This window comes from Natator depressus, chromosome 3 (assembly GCF_965152275.1).
Source record: "Natator depressus isolate rNatDep1 chromosome 3, rNatDep2.hap1, whole genome shotgun sequence".
Taxonomy (NCBI): Eukaryota; Metazoa; Chordata; order Testudines; family Cheloniidae; genus Natator; species Natator depressus.
Window position 1 is genome coordinate 101,663,927 of NC_134236.1, and position 17,353 is coordinate 101,681,279.

The 17,353-nt window shown below is 38.7% G+C and overlaps 1 protein-coding gene across 2 annotated transcripts in view; it reads right to left on the reverse strand.

The window, feature by feature from the left end:
- STX7 (syntaxin 7) overlaps positions 1 to 17,353 on the reverse strand; it is a 51,242-nt gene that overhangs the window by 33,260 nt on the left and 629 nt on the right. The window contains exons 1-2 of one of the 2 annotated variants that reach the window (XM_074948449.1): positions 16,130 to 16,179; positions 7,706 to 7,859 (exon numbers count right to left, since the gene is read on the reverse strand). In XM_074948449.1, the coding sequence (XP_074804550.1) occupies positions 7,706 to 7,790 (85 nt within the window). In that variant the 5' untranslated portion in view covers positions 7,791 to 7,859; positions 16,130 to 16,179. Of the gene's footprint in view, positions 1 to 7,705; positions 7,860 to 16,129; positions 16,180 to 17,353 lie in introns of those variants that run through there. The other variant, XM_074948448.1, reaches the window with a different exon arrangement.

Below are 17,353 nucleotides of genomic sequence, written 5' to 3' on the forward strand. Positions count from 1 at the left end.
ATACTTGGAAAGCTAGCATGGAGTTATTAGGGACTCCAGAACAAAAGGGGAAACAGACACATGCACTGGTAGTGCCATGGCCTGCTGCAGCACGGCAACCCAGGAAGGGGCCACCATATCGCACACCTCTTAAGGCTGTCAACAAAGATAAGTAACAATGATTTAATGTCACTTGAGTCTAGTTTCTGACCTGGATTCGTTCTGGGCCACCATAAAAAAGTTGACAGTCGGCAGAAAAAAAAAAGTCAGTAATAGAAGAACTGCAGCTACCAAGAAGATTTTATCTTCTCAGGTGAGACTTTGTAAAGATGCACTGACCCTCACAGCCAGGCACTTTTGTAAGGTAAGGCCTGATGCCCCCAGCAGGCTGTACATACAAAAAGAGTTTGCAGGACAGAAACTGGCTGCTTTTCAGCTTTGTTACAGAATGCCCCCAAATCTCATCCTACTTCCTGTTCTGTTGTAGATTTGCTTTACCAATACATGACACCCTTAGCTCATCAGGACTCTGAACTCTTGTTTTGCCTTGCTGTAGGATTTTTTTTTTTTTTTTTTTTTTGGACAGTGAACCATATGGGTCTGCTCAATCTCACTTGGCTTTGCTGGTCTGAAATGTTGCAAATGGAGTTACCTAAAGACACGCCGACTTTACACCTCTGTATAAGTATTCAGGAGCAGGCCATGGTGGTTTTTCAAAGGATCACAACTTTGGGCAGTAGGTCTTGGCAACTGGGACATAGACTCCTCCTCCACCACCACCCCATCCCACCTCTTCTTTAGGGCTTGGAAGGATTAGCTATTTTTATCATGAAATGTCAGTAAACTCCATTTCACCATACATGCACAAACTCACAAAAACATATTTCCATCAATAATGAAAGTTTACAGCTAGGCTGAAAAATTATATTTAAGAACAGAGTTAGATTTAAAGATATTTACTTTATATATTTTGACACGTGATGTTGACAATTGGTGTTTTAAGAATTATAAAGCTAACTTTTTGAATCTTGTCGTCATCTATAAGCACTAAATAATTGTCTGACCACCTCAATTTCCTGAAACTTGAAATTAAAAAGTGAAAAAAAAAAAGCCTAAAAATAGACAATGATATCCATCAAAATTACAAATAAATAAATAAATAAATCAATCAAAATCCAGTTTTGCCAAGCCTCGTTATGTGATGCTTATGGTAGGGTCCAAGGGTAATGCTCAGCACTTGCCTATGAATTAGAATTAGAATCAGCCCTCCCTCAAAGGCGGACAGGGCTGATCTGCAGAGATTCCCAGGCACTTCTGAGACTTGGTGGTGTTCTCCGAGTAGTAGTGTAACCAGTTTTTTTGAGCAAATAAAGGCCCTGGAATAAGGTGGGCTCTCAGGAGCTTTGGTTTAAATGGGTCAGTTATATCTTAGAAAAAATCTGAGCCTTTGGCAGTGGTGGGAGGACTGCGAGGACCCAGGATAGGCATAGCTATCTTCCTCCTCCTTTAATGCTATAGGACAAGCTGCCCCGCAGAATTTTCCTGTTTAGGTTACTCCATTTACATTTGCTCAATCCATAAAATTAGCAATGTTTGTCTGCTCTCATTGGTCCCCTTACTATTCACAGACAATACGGTGGCTCCATGTATATCACCTCAACAAATTTCCAAACCCAAAGGGCTCAGTTTACAAGTAACAGATGCTTTTTTCTGACTTGAGAGTAATGCTAAGCATGAAGGGCTGAAAAGTCAGACCAGGATTTCTTCTTCTTTCAGGCACCACCACCACCAAATCAGGAGCTATGTAGGTCAAATTAGGATCTCATTTACACCTATGAAATTATGCCTTTTGTGAATAAGATTTCCACAAATGCACTGGCATTTGTGTTTGTGATGCACATGATGGAATAGCATTCTCAGATCACTACCACAAAGCCAAAACACTGTTAAAAAGAAACAGGAATAAAAAGCAGAAGAGGTACATTTTTGCCACTAATGTGAACAGATAAGACTTTGAATTCACACAAGAAAAACATCCGTTACATATAGAGGTGTCATTTTTACACAGACACTTTTCAGAGCAGAACCACACTTTAAGAACAGTATGTAAATAATCTGTCACAGAAAAGCTGGGCTTTTCTCTAAGTCTAATTTTAAACACAGTTGTACAAAACTATAGATAAGATGGGGACAAAAGACAAGTAAACTGTTTTTTGTACAGGCTTGGACTTCAAAACATCAGTGAACTAAAGTACTTTTCACACGCATATTTGTATGCCCCTTAGCTAAGAGCAATTCTGCCTATATCACATGGACATCCCCAATTATATCATTGACCTTATTTATAGGATGGCAAAAGATGTTTCATAAGAAGCAGTCACTGCACCATTTAAAAACAACTAAAAAGACATCAGAAGTTTTCCATCTTCCAAGAACCAATCCATTTTTGTAACTTTACACTTGCCAGGACTGAAGTCATGTGGCAAATATAGTCCTGATTCAGCTCATTTTAATAACACTTAGCAAAAAAGCTTACTCCCAGCACACATGGAGTATAATAAAAATATCTGACAGACCTGACTTCACAGGACAGAAAAATTTAACATGCTAAAATTTACCTTCATGTGCATGCAATCTGTACTGATGGTTGTATTGCCTCAAAATCAACAGTAAGTGACTGGGGTAGGAGAACTCCTCCTTATGGGAAAAATTCAGTAATGCTTGTGAGACATCAGGGATTGACAGTCGTTTTTTCTTTTTACCCAGGTGAGGATTATGCCTGATTTTAATCAATTTTACAGTATCCAAAATGCATATGCTCCCCCAGCTACATTTCCTTTCGTAATGTATGCAACAAGGTCAAATACTGTATCAGTCACCTTGTGAGTACTGAACAAATTTAGTTGCAAAGACAAGTCAATAAGAACCATATGATTCATAATCTGCTATGGGTCAGAAGCATGACACAATCTTTTTAAATGGAAAAAAATACTGTTACACTCACAAGAATCAAGAAGTTAAAGTTACAGCTTCCACACCAACTCCAACTTAGCCACACCACAGATATTTTCTATTATTTTATAGTGCTACAAAGGGCTTTGCCCTGCACCTACAAGCTTTGGGCAGTATGTTATTGCCCTGCCCCTAAATCAAACCAGAAGGCTGAAGACTTAAGCCTGATCTACACTGAAAAAATTACATTGGCATAGTTGCGTCTCTCAATGGTGTGAAAAATCCACACTAAGAGATGTAGCTAACCTAACCCTCAGTGTAGCCAGCATTAGGTTGATGGAAGAATTCTTCCATCGACCTAGCTGTTGCCTCTTGGGGAGATGGATTAACTACAGTGACGTGAGGATCCTTCCCTTTGCTGTAGTGTCTACAGTGAAGTGCCAAAGCAGCATACCTGCAGTGCTGCAGCTGTGCTGGGGTACCCTGTGCAAATCCTCTACATGGTACAGTTTACTTCTCCCAGCACATCAACGTCGCTACACTAACCAGAGCTTTTCAGTTGGGTGATGGCAGCTCCACTCCCATTCTACCCTGTCCTGCCCTCTCCCACAAGGGTGGAAATACCCACCTCCCAACGAAGGCTGCTGTCCTTTCCGTGAGTTTACCACCATGCAAATTAGGCCACAGTCTGGCCATATGGTATTAGTGTTAATATTTTATAAAAGGAAACTAATGGAATGTAGTGGTCACACAGAAGAAAGCATCACTTAAAAGTTTAAACACAATATTTTAAAATAAAATGAAATAGTATACTTATAAAAAACAACAATATATTTAATGTCCAAAATGCTAGGTGCTTTACAGACATGTAAGAAGAATGGCCAAAAAGAGCTTGCAACTTAAATTAACAAAAATGTGGAACAGGGACAAGGGTAGTACAATGAGGAAGGGATGCTACACAGAACATTTTTAAAAGCTTTTCCCCTTTTGTGTGTGCATGCACGTACATACTCACAAGTTTGTTTTTTCAATCAGGGCATATTTAATAAGTGTCCATCTAGTTGCAGCCAAATTACAGCATTTTTCTATAATACTTTATACATCTGGAAGAGTTACAGTCGCTGTGAGAGGCAACACTATCAATTTGCATATAAGTGTCACTTATTTTGAAACCAAGAAAATAGAAGGATTGTATGGCACAGGGTTTGGTAATGAATATAAAACCTTTCCACTCTACATCATTGTTTGTTCATAACTAGCTATGTTGGTAGTTTACAAATAATAATGATTTTTAGGTGACAACTAATGGAGAGGCCAAGAGGTAAGCAAGCATGCAGACTGCATTACTTCCTCAAGCCTAGAGGTGGTTGCTGCAGGAGATGGGCAAAGTACAGTGGTGTCTCAGGGTGGTGAAGGCTTTCACTGCTGTTGGCTAGGATTACCAGTTCTGTGCTCAGACTGAACACTGGAGCACCCTGCACTGTCAATCCAACACCTGGCACTACCACTAATTTGTTATCATATGAGGTATCTGATTAAAAAAAAAAAAAAAAAGGTACCGGGTACTATGTATGTAACTTTTCTGCTTCTGTATACACCACCCCCTCCATAAAGGCCCGGATATTTTTTAACCTAAACGTTTTAAAACTATTTTCCTAGGGGTTGTTTTGGCTGGAGACTCCAGAAATGGAGTGGGAACTTTTTTCAGCCGCAACTGAAGAGACAGGGGTGTTATTTCTTTAACAGAAAATCTTTGATTTTATCTTGTTCTCACATTTGTCAGAAGTTTGAATTCAACAGATAAACAAGCAAGGAGTTTTAAACAGACAGACACTCTCAATTGCTCAGGTTTCAGTTTCTTGTGGTGTCATAATCCCTTTATTTCTTTAGTCCATCATAGAGGGTTCTTCTGCAAGAGTGAGAAAGTGAAGACCTAATATTCTTCTCTCAATGGACATACTGTACTTCTAATGTACAAAATGACCTTAGTGAAAATAAATACAAAATTAGAGAGACTCAAGCCCTTGTATGTGATAAAGCAGCAGACAGGTGAAGAATTTTTGCACATCTTGCTTTTGTGATTTATAATTCAGTTCTGTAAGAAAAATTCTCCCCACTCCTTTCAGTTACAATGTTATTTTTATAACTATTCTCCAAGTATTGAATTTTCCATATGACTAAATAGTGCCAAAGCCTCCCCTTCTAGCACCCAAAATAAGTCCACATGCACCCACACACAACACATTCAGGCTTACTCCCTATCCCGTCTGCTGCTCCCTATCTATTCCAACATCCCAAAATTTGGCTGAGGATAGTTTTGTGAAATGGTTCTTTAAATATGAGGCAAGGTGTTTTACAGTACAACAAAACGATTTTTGTTGCTCTCCAAACATATACAAGGAGGAATGAATAAGAAAGCTCATCATAATCAAAGAAGTTAATAAGAAAAACTTAAATCAACAGGGGATATTTTCTATCTTTGTATTCTGAATGCATTAAGAGATTTCAGTCTAGATTCATTAAAGCGGTCGTTCAATTAGCATGTAATTGAGCATGTGATCTCTGAAGCCACTGGTGTTTTAAAATGGCTGTTCCTTCAGTAAACACTGATTAATTAAAGTATCTTGATGCTGTGGACTTCTTTTGTTAGGCCGGTAAGCTAAAGACCTACATGTGGTTTGAGCGATTTAATTCACATAACTTTTTTTTTTTCTTTTTCTTTTAAAGAGAGTAGGAACAAATCTCAAACACTTTGGATTTAAAATTACCCAGCAGCATACTCACATACAAACAAAAGAGTCAAACAAAAAATGTTCCTCTGTCCAGAACTGGGCCATATACTACCATCCTTACTCATGGTGACTAGTATACGTAACCTCACTGAGATAGAGGTAAAATTCTGGCCCCACTGAAGTTAATGGAAAAAACTCCCATTGACTTCACTGGGGCCAGGATTTCACCCAGTGTCTCGACTCACAGTAAAGAGCTATTCAGTGTGAAGAGGAGCAGCAGAACCTGGTCTTGTGCACTTTCAGAAATATCTTGCCTATACAATTATTTGCATCAGACTGAACTATTCTTCTCCCTACACACCCAGAACTTCCCTCAAACACAATACTGAGGGAAGTTTGTGCTGGTATGGAAGAACAAATGGATTCCTCATAGCTACTTCCGCACAGATAGTTACTCCAGCACCAAAGCTGTTCTCACTTTTATTATTTTCCCACTCTCACTCTGACCACCAGGAATTTTAACTTACCATCAAATTCCTAGTTACAAGGCTAACCAAAAAACCAGGGCTTCATTTCCCTCGCATCCTCCCCACCCCCACAATGCAGGACACAATTCCCTGAAGTCACAATGAGAACCATAGGTGTATAGCACCTCAGGAAACAAACAAATCAAGCCACCTTTATTTAGGTGGTTAAGTATATCCCTAGGCAACTATAGTTGCAAGTTTTGGTCAGTGCTGCTAGTGCTTTAATTTCAACCATCAGCAGCAGCTTCACCAAGAGGGTTACTCTACAATAATATTTTTTGCTTTACAGAGGCTCTGAAGTGTTGGTTGCTGTGTGAGGAAGCACCTGAAAAACTGCTTGAGTTATTTATGGGAGTAAAACATGTTTTACAGATCTGTGGTTTATGAACAAAAGGAAGAATTTAATTTTTATATAAACAAGAAAAAGGAAGAAAGTCATCCGTATTAGATCATTGTCTGTATTACAATCTCACTCGTTACTGAAATTACAGTTACAACCCTTTAAGAATCTGTGAGCTAGAAACTGTTTCTAGGGGGATTATTTTATTCTGTTATAAAAAAATTAATTAAGTAAATAAATAAATGCAAGTTATAAGAGGGGAAGATAGCAATACAGAATTCTAATAGTAACTCAAAAGGCTACATTCACATAATTTTATGTTTAATATAAACTAGGCTGTTTACAAGAAAAAAAGCAAGGACAGAGGTGCTAATGATTTAAAGTTTTGTAACAATAATAGAGAGTGGGTGAAAAAGATCACTCCTCCTTTCTCTGCCACTTTTAGGTTGCCTGACACTCTAGAGTAGTTAAAAGGGGATGACCTACATGAAATGAGTTGGTGACCCTAGTGAGCGGCAGTGCTTATCACAAAAGCCACTATCACAAGCTAGTACTTTTGTTGGTCTCTTTCCCGAGACAAAAACTGAAACAGCAGACTCTTATTGAGTCAATATCAAGAGTTAGCGCATAAAGGCATTTTAAGAAGTGTGACACATACATCGCATGTGTGGTTTAATACCATTAGAAGAACCATGTCAGGTTAATTTTTTTTAATCCAAATACGGAGAGTACCCTTTAAATAGTATGCCCTCAACTTTTAAAATATGTAGCATCTTTCTTTTCCCCTGATGATACTTAGAGATCTTTCAGGAAGGGAGAAACAATGTACAATGAATTGCTCTCAGTATACACACAAAAAAAAGGGAACAAATGCCAATAATTTTAATAAGTGTTATGTACAAGCACAGAAGGTACAAAAAGTTATACAGAAATGGGATTCTCAAACTGACAGAAAAGGAGTACTTGTGACACCTTAGATAAATTTGTTAGTCTCTAAGGTGCCACAAGTCCTCCTTTTCTTTTTGCGGATACAGACTAACACGGCTGCTACTCTGAAACCTGTCAAACTGATAGCATTTCTTTAACATCAGCACAATTTTGTTGCATAGCTACAGGCCTGGAAGTATTTTCAATAGATTAGTTTAAAAGAACATGTATTAATTCATTCAACTTACTGCACTGGGTGATCTTCCGGATATTAGAAGTTATATGTTGAGCTAGCTGGGTTGGATCCCCATCAATGCCTGTACTGTTCGACATGGCTGAATAGACTGTCCACTAAGAAGATCAAAGGTGTGAGAAGGTCAGAATTTCATCAAGTGAAGGCACCTAAAAATAAAAAGGAAGTAGTTATACACTGGTAATTCTGCAAGTCCATAATGCATTTTATCAGGTTAGAGCACACACAGACTGAAAAACTCCACCATACAATCCTATTTGGCCTTTACCAAGTAAGTCTGTTTTGAAAAGGGCATTTTAGAGAATGATTTCTCAAACTAAAGTAAGGATGTGAAACCATTTCAGAGCCTGTTACATGATATAGGCCTGAGATTTTGTGACTATGACTGTCAATTAGAAGATCAGACTAGATGATCACAATGGTCATATCTGGGCTTGTAATCTATGAATCAGCAAATCACAGAAACAGCTTCCTATGAGAACAATTAGGTCAAATATGTCAAGTTTAATATAAGGTTTTTCCTACCCATACAAATAAGGAAACCCTCAAATTGGGAAAAAAAAAAAAACAAACAAACAAAAACCAGAAACTCTATCCAGAAAAACTACATTAGAAATTCAAGAAAATGAATACATTAGAAATATTCACACTTTACTCCCCGGGAAAACTGAAGTCTCTGTTGCAACTTTAACTATGGTCTTCTGACTACTTGTCCATAACATGCTTATTAAGGCGATGAACATTATTTTTTAGGCTTTTCTCTCAAGAGATTCTAATTCTTGTAGTCTTATCTGATTTTCCTTTTAGTGCTCGGACAGGCCATTTTACCCAGTGTAAATGACACTACTGCTCAAAATGGAGATGTTTTTGTGCAACCTAGGGATACTACTTGAATTTTTAGTTACAATAATTTTGAAAAAGTATCTCATCAAAACAAGCCTTACATGAATCTTTTACAAGACAATCTTCGCTACACAGCATAAACATACATAAAATCTTCTACGAGTGTAAACTGCTTTCCCTAGTGGCCTGATAACCTAGGTGACTGTACAGTGGCTTGTACAACAGGGTCCTAATTGCTGTTTGGAGCCCTTAAAGCATAACTGAAACTACAGAGAAACATTATATAGAGCACAGGTCCCTAAACTGTGGGATACACTCCCCTCTGCTCCTGGGCCCCCCCACAACATGCCTCCACACCACCCAGTTTGGGGACCTCAAGGAAATACTCAACAATTCAGTTTGTAAGACTACAAATACAGGTGAATTTTTCATTAGTGACAAGTAGGTTACTGAATGATAGGCTAAATGCATTTCTCACAGTGTACATACACACAATCATTCTGTTTTAAGAGCTTTTGGTCTCAGTTTTCAGAAATGGATGCCCAGTTGGAGACACATTGAAAATCAGATCTTTAAAAGTGGTGGCCCTGCTCAAACTTTGAGAGCAATGTCAGATGCTGGTAAGAACAGCTAATGAAAGTTTCTTCATCTTTACTCAATTTTGTAAGGCAGCAAGAGAAGCCTGATTACATTAGTATAAATAAAGGATACAGGTCAGCACAATGTGAGAACAGGTTAAATGGTTATTTTATTACAATGCACTTTTCATACAGACTGGCTCCCCATACACTTGTACATACGTTAAGAGAGATTAGCAGTGAAGGCAAGGAAGAAAAGCTAGGTTTCCAATCAAGATTGGAAATGTAATCGTAAATAAATGAGGTGGCAATATATGGGAATGACATCTTAGCTAAGTACGTGTGACTGAGAAGATTCTCACACCACCACCACTTAGATTGTGTAAGCTATTTGGGGCAGGCACCAGCTTTTGTGTGTGTTTACATTGTGCCTAGCACAATGATTGTGCTATCATAGCACCTAGTAGCCCCAAACACACACAACAGTGAGCATGCTTTTGATGGACAATTTAGAGGCGATATAAACAATATTTACCACATTGGGGAAGCATCTTAAATACAGTAATGCCCCAACTGCGTTAAGACCAACTGTTGCAAAAGTATTCTCCTCAGTAGACAAAGCTAGTAGATTCTGGCAGTTCTGCTCTAGACTGTCAGCTGAAACTGACAACCTTCAGAGGGCCATTCAAAAACTACCACCTCTCAGTCAATATCACAAATTCCTCAAGAAATACCCCAAAGGAGCATACGACAGAAACTGCAAGGCTGGATGAAAATGGAAGCTTTATGGCCTGTGCTTTAGTTTATAAGAAGCAAGAGAAAACAAAATGCTCTCCAGCCTTGTCTGAAAAGGAGGCTGCTGGACTATAATTAAATATAGACAAATACATTCCCCAGCAAACCCAAGTCTAATTCTTAGAGCTTGTGACTGATAAACAAGGACGAGAATAGATCCAGAAAAAGCCAACACCACAACCACCACCTCTAAGTGCTTCTCCATTCAGTACCATCTCAACTTGTTTAATCTGGGTTGCTCAAGTCTGCCTGCGAACACAATGCGTGAAATCCTGGCCCCACTAAAGTCAATGGGAATTTTGCTATTGACTTTGAGGCCAGTATTTCACCCGCTAACAAGAAGTCAAGAAATGTACCGGTTTAAAGTAACATTTACATACGTTCAAGTTGAAGTCTTATACCTTACCACTTTAATATCACAATACCAATACTCATTCAGATACCTCATCTCTACAGCAAACACCCTTTCACTTCCAATGTATGACCATCCACAATACTCCCCTCCCCGCAAAACTCTCTCTCACACACGTCCCTTAAATACAACTTCAGCAAGATCAAGCTGAAACTAAATATGTTTTGAACTTGTTGCCTGCATAACTTTTTGAAGTGAATAAAGAAAAGGAGTACTTGTGGGACCTTAGAGACTAACCAATTTATTTGAGCATAAGCTTTTGTGAGCTGCAGCTCATTTCATCAGATGCATACTGTGGAAAGTGTAGAGATCTTTTTATACACACAAAGCATGAAAAAAATACCTCCCCCCACCCCACTCTCCTGCTGGTAATAGCTTATCTAAAATGATCACTCTCGTTATAATGTGTATGATAATCAAGTTGGGCCATTCTCACCCCCCCCACACACACACACACAAACACACTCTCTATTACCAGCAGGAGAGTGGGTTTGTGTGTGGGGGGGGGGGTGAGAAAACCTGGATTTGTGCTGGAAATGGCCCAACTTGATCATCATACACATTATAACGAGAGTGATCATTTTACATAAGCTATTACCAGCAGGAGAGTGGGGTGGGGGGAGGTATTTTTTCATGCTTTGTGTGTATAAAAAGATCTCTACACTTTCCACAGTATGCATCCGATGAAGTGAGCTGTAGCTCACGAAAGCTTATGCTCAAATAAATTGGTTAGTCTCTAAGGCGCCACAAGTACTCCTTTTCTTTTTGCGAATACAGACTAACATGGCTGTTACTCTGAAGCGATTAAGTTAATGTGTTGTATATTGTTCTTTGAGAAGACAAGGTTGGAAAAGGGCACTTTCCATTCAAACCAGAATGTAGCAATGTTTGCAATAGTCCTTAGTTCTACACACTGGGGTCAGCACCTGAGAGAGATCTGTCTCCTCTGCCTACCAGCCTTATCTTCGGGATACATATTTTCGTACATTTACCCCTGTACTGAGTTCAATAACTTGTGTTTTACCAAAGCATACCTTCCCGAAAGGCATTCAGTCTTGATTTGAAGACATCAAGAGATGGAGAGACCCTACCACTTCCCTTGGTAGTTTGTTCCAATGGTTAACCACCATCCCTGTTAAAAAGGTGCACCTTATTTCTAACTTGAATTTGTCTGGCTTCAGCTTCCAGCCATTGGTTCTTGTTAGGACTTACATGCTAAAAAACTGCCTTGTGCCTGGACTTCCTTCCCTTACATGTTGCACAGGACTCCACATTTAAATAGAAAATATCCACATTTGAAAGCTCACTATGACAGGCACTGATGGGAGAAGCACAGATCAAGTTTTAGATTTCAGCTTTGACAACAAAAATATTTTCCCCCAAAAGCAAATCAGTTTCAATTATTGAGTCTCATGCCTTGTTTAGTGGTTTGCTACTTTCGACTATATAGCAGAAGGGTCTTCTTGAAAACTAGCCTATGTATGACAATCAGAACTATTTACCAAGGCCCTTACAGTTTAAGTGACAATTTAGGTCCTTGTCAACTGCTGGAAATGGCCCACCTTGATCATCACTACAAAACATTTGTCTCCCCTCCTGCTGGTAATAGCTCACCTTACCTGATCACTCTTGTTACAGTGTGTATAGTAACACCCATTGTTTCATGCTCTCTGTGTATATAAAAATCTCCCCACTGTATTTTCTACTGCATGCATCCGATGAAGTGAGCTGTAGCTCACAAAAGCTTATGCTCAGATAAATTTGTTAGTCTGTAAGGTGCAACAAGTACTCCTTTTCAATTTAGGTCCTGACCTTGCAAAAAATTTATCCGCATACAATTTTAAACATACGAGCAGTCATTGAATTCAATAGAAATAGTCACATGCTTAAAGTTAAGCATATCTGAGTCTTACAGGATCAGAGTTTTACTCAATAAGTAGCTCTAGAGAAGTCAGTGGGACTCCTTGCTGAGTAAGGTTCTACCACCTTTACACTGAATAGTATCAGCTCCACCACAAGCAATCTGACCATTTTTCAAAGAAATGTTATTTTTTTAAAGTTTCTTTAGCTGGAAAAAGTATTTTGCTCAACTTTCTTCAAATTTCCAAAACAAGTTCTCACTTTCAGTAACCATTTTTTAAACAGGTGCACAAAATATTTACAGGAAAATTTGGCTCAAAATGAAACCTGTTGCAATAGGGTTGCCAACCCTCCAGGCTCGGCCCAGAATCGGCATCAGCATCGATCTCCCAGTAACTACTGAAAGCAATCCAAGAGATTTTAATAGGATATTTTAAGAAAATTACATTACATCATGTTTTATTGGTTTGTTTGTTTGTTTTGGGGGGGGGGGGGGAGGAACCTCCCGGAATAGCTTCAGTCAGAGTTGGCAACCCTATGTTGCAACCTTAGCTGTAGAAAGACTATTGTCTTGCTATACTCACGGTAATTCAACAAAGTATTACTCAATCCTCCTCATTCATACAGGTTTCACTATTGTCTGTATAATATTTTGATATATTAAAATAAAAGGCAATCAAGAGGTTCTTGAATCTGCAGTGGTTTAAATGGGAACCATATCTATGAACCGACAGGTACATCCATACCAGCCCAGCACCTGTTACCGACTTTAGCGGTCACTTTGGAATAGGTTTTTTTTTTTGTTTGTTATTTTTTAAAAGAATACATAAATTCTTGTTAGGATGAGCCTAAAAAAAGTAAGTGAAGGGATGAGAGCAGTATACTACATCGTACTACAAAAACATTCCCTAGGTCTAGGAGTCAGACATCCTCACAATTGACTCCTAATATTTAGCAACAAGCAGTTATGAGTAAACATTTCACCTTATTAGAGATCAGTATTTTTTTCCAGTGGGGGAGTTCTCAACCCAGAGTATGTATGTAAACAAAATTGTTATTTTTTCCCCTTTAAAAGGTTAAAAACCAAACCCCTTTCTACAATCAGCTTTTGGATACAGAAGAACTAAGTTCTGAGACATCCGAGAAGAAAGTAAGTTTTAAAGATGCTGAAAACCTCACCTTTTGCCCATCATTATTGCAGCATGAGAGCAAAGTGAATAAAATAAGTCAGCCTGTTTAATTCTCCAATACATTCTCAAAATACTACAGCGTCAGTCATACATAAAAAGATGGCAATTATCCTACAGGCAGGTCCCTGAGATAGTCAATATCTGGGAACCCTTTGACCTTCTTCGCAAAGTCTAGAGATACTATTTTAGTGAAATAAATTGACCCAGTTATCAAGTTAACATGGTAGGAGAGTTTGCAATGTTTTTGTTTCCTTTCAATTCAAATTAAAATACACAAACAGGATATATGTTTTTAAAAGGTCCTAAGGATCAAGACACTCAGGTAATTCAATTTAAAGTTTATAAGATATACCAGACATACAAAGAAGAAAAAAAATGACACTCTTAACTTCAACACCCAACTGAATGTATGAAGATTTAAAAAGCTAAATTTGCTCGTTATCAGACTGTGCAATAGGTTAACTGATTTAGTAGGAGTCTTCTCCGGAATTAACTCTGTTTACATCAGGATGGAATTGGAATCAGTCACATGGGTCATGTAATATTTATTAAGTACTGGTGATTTTATTCATAAGCACTGTTCTTAACAAAAAATAAATACTGCGCTTATCATTATTTGATTTTCTTCCCCCACCCTTCCTTCCAACTTTTCTCTTCTTTTGATGTCACACAGAATGGAGGAGACATTTGACTGGGTTAGCATTTGCAAGCCTCACAGAACAACGGAGTCTTTAGGATAGATTTGAATAAAAAGAAACTGATTGGAGGCCTGGCTAAATAGGATCAGGAGATCAGAGAGAGCATGGAAAAAGGTACAAAAATGGAGTGGAAGAAGAAAACAAAGAGCCAGTAAAGCTGGTGAAGTGAGCTGTAGCTCATGAAAGCTCATGCTCAAATAAATTGGTTAGTCTCTAAGGTGCCACAAGTACTCCTTTTCTTTTTGCGAATAGAGACTAACACGGCTGTTACTTTGAAACCTGTCATAGTTGACAGTGAAGACCAAGAAAGGGTGGGGCAAAAATATGATGCAATAAGAACCTGCAGTTTATCTTGCAGTATCAGATTTCTTATCCTGTACTCATTTTGAGGCAGATAATGTCTGTACATATGTGTACACCATCTAGCGTAGTTGGGCCCTGATCACAATTAGGGCCTCTAAGAAATACTATAATAAAGTATAATAAGCTCTGTTTCTAAGAGCTCCTCCTCAGATTAAAAAGTTAGTTCTGCTAACATGTAAAACCCCACCTGTCCTCAATGTAAGTCATGGAAGTAACTGTTTATTGGAAATAGCTAAACATGTAAAACATGAGGGGAAACAAAATTTTTTATGGAAGGATATGGTTTCCATTTTGTGCATTTAGGGAAAGCCTCACTAAATTGTTTCAGACTAACTTACTTTCAGTTTTAGTTTAGGGTATTTAAGAATTGATTATTTTTACTAGCAGCATTTGTTTAGATAATACCAGGCTCAGAAACTTTGTTCTCCTTCAACAACTAATGCAATTGTGAATCGTGTCAGTAATCCTTGTCCAGATATATACATTGCAGCTCAATTGCTCAGTGTGTTGAATATTTTGCACTGTTTGTACACTTATCCTGGTAACTAATGAACATATCCATTTAATGAACATTTGCTCTGAGGTTTTCCCATAAAAAAACAAAACACAAAACAACACACACACTTTGAGTTTACTTATTTGCATTTCAGAGTGGACAATAAAACCAGTCACGTTTAACTTTTGTTTCTAGATACTGTCAATTTTTCTTTTCTCGTACTGTAGCAAAGAGGTGCGCAAATTTTTCAGCCAAGGTCATATTTGCACAGTCCTAATTAAGTAAAATAAGTTATAATTTTATGGGTATGTGTGTTTTAATTAGGACTCTAAGTTTGTCATGGAGGTCACGGATTCTGTGACATTCCATGACTTTTGCAGCCACCAGTGTGGCTGAACCTAGGGTCCCCCAAGCAGCTGGCTCTGGGGACAGCCACACCAGCTCCTGCTGGAGCAGCTCTGCAGCCTGTTGCCAGGTTTTCCAATAACGCCACTTGCACCGGCCGCTGCTGGAGCGGCCCTGGGGCCAGCTGCACCAGCCACTACTCAGAGAGTCCCCAGGACCAAGTGAGCAGGAGCCGGTGCGGCTTTTAATTTAATCAGGGGTATTTATAATGTAAGTCATGAACAGGTCACATGCCATGAATTTTTGTTTATTGTCCATGACCTGACCATGACTTTTACTAAAAATACCTGTGACTAAATTGTAGCCTTAATTATAATATTTCCATCTCCTTTAATATGTTTTACTCAGAAACAGCCCAGGACTGAAACAACAGGACTCATGCATGTAAGGAATTAGGCACTAACAAGGACCACTGAATATCATCTGTATTAAAATTCACCAAAAATTGTGCTAATTGTACAGCACCTAAAACAACTGGGCCCCCATGGGGCCTCTGGAAACTACTACAATATAAATAAAGAACAATTCAGCAGAAAACTGTCCCAAAAGTAAGCTATTTAAATAAAATGTGACACTAGCTTCTTCAAGAGGAAAGTTTATAAACTTTGGGGCAAACAACCCAAAGTAACAGAAGAACAAAACCATTACTTTGAAGACATAGTATTAAGGAAAGAGTATACCCTCAGCACACTTTATGACTCCATTTACAGAATTTAATCTATTTAGGTTGATAAAGAGTAGGTTAAGGGGTGACCTGGTTACAGTCTGTAAATACCTACATGGGGAAACAAGTATTTAATGATGGGCTCTTCAATCAAGCAAAGAAAACAACATGATCCAATGGAAGTTGAACCTAGACAAATTCAGACAGGAAATAAGGCATAGTTTTTTAACAGTGAGAGTAATTACCATTGAAACAGTTTACCAAGGGGCCATGGTGGATTTTTCATCACTGAAAATTTTAAAGTTAAGATTGGCTGTTTTTCTAATTTAAAAGATATGTTCTAGGAATTATTTGGGGGAAATTGTATGGCCTGTGTTTCTGTCTGGTTGAAAAACAACTGTGTGCTTCTGGCATTGGAATCTATGAATGTATTCGAGACCCACATCTCTCTGTAGGAACATAGCTACCTGCAACATGTCACATAGGATAATTTGTGATAACAGGCCAAGCAGACTTTGAGCACATTAGCTTATTTATACAAAAATATATATGGTTAACAACACAAATCTTGAATGTGATAATGAGCACAAGATGAAGGATTCTCTTCCTCAGGCTTTCACATGCTAACTTCCTCCACACAGAGAGTCCAGCAACTTCCCAAGAACACTACAATGCCTGCTTTTAAGAGGGTGAAGGGGAAGTAGGGGAAAAAGGGGAAAGGACTTTGCTTCAAAATAAGTGCAGATAACTGGGGTGTAAACCCACACCATGCTAGCTTACTGTGCACAATGTGGACCCTGCTGCTGCATACTAAAAACTCAGTTCTACACTTTGCTCTATCCCACTTTGAAATGGAAGCAGATTAAAGCACACAATGAACCCTTTCGTGCCCGCATAGGCAGTTGGTGCACAGTAGGCTACTGCAAGACAGCTTTATGCTCCAGCTTGCTGAAAACTGTTTGTGTAGGCAACCCCTAAAAAGGGATACCTACAAGGATGTGTGTGTTGGTTAAAACTATAGCAGGAAGCCAGGCAGCAGGAGAGCAGGGCAAGATTTAGGCAGAAGTTCCTCAGTCAAGCAGAGAAGTAGCAGCTTTGGGGTAGCACTGAACTCATATGAGATTCCAATGAAGCTCCTTGCGCAGGCAGAAGACAGGAACGCCCCAATTCTTTACCCTCGCAAGACAGAAGGGGCCGGGGGTGGGGTGCTTTGGCTTGGCATGCATCCGATGAAGTGAGCTGTAGCTCATGAAAGCTTATGTTCAAATAAACTGGTTAGTCTCTAAGGTGCCACAAGTACTCCTTTTCTTTTTGCATGTACTAAGCCTGTCTCTCTGGA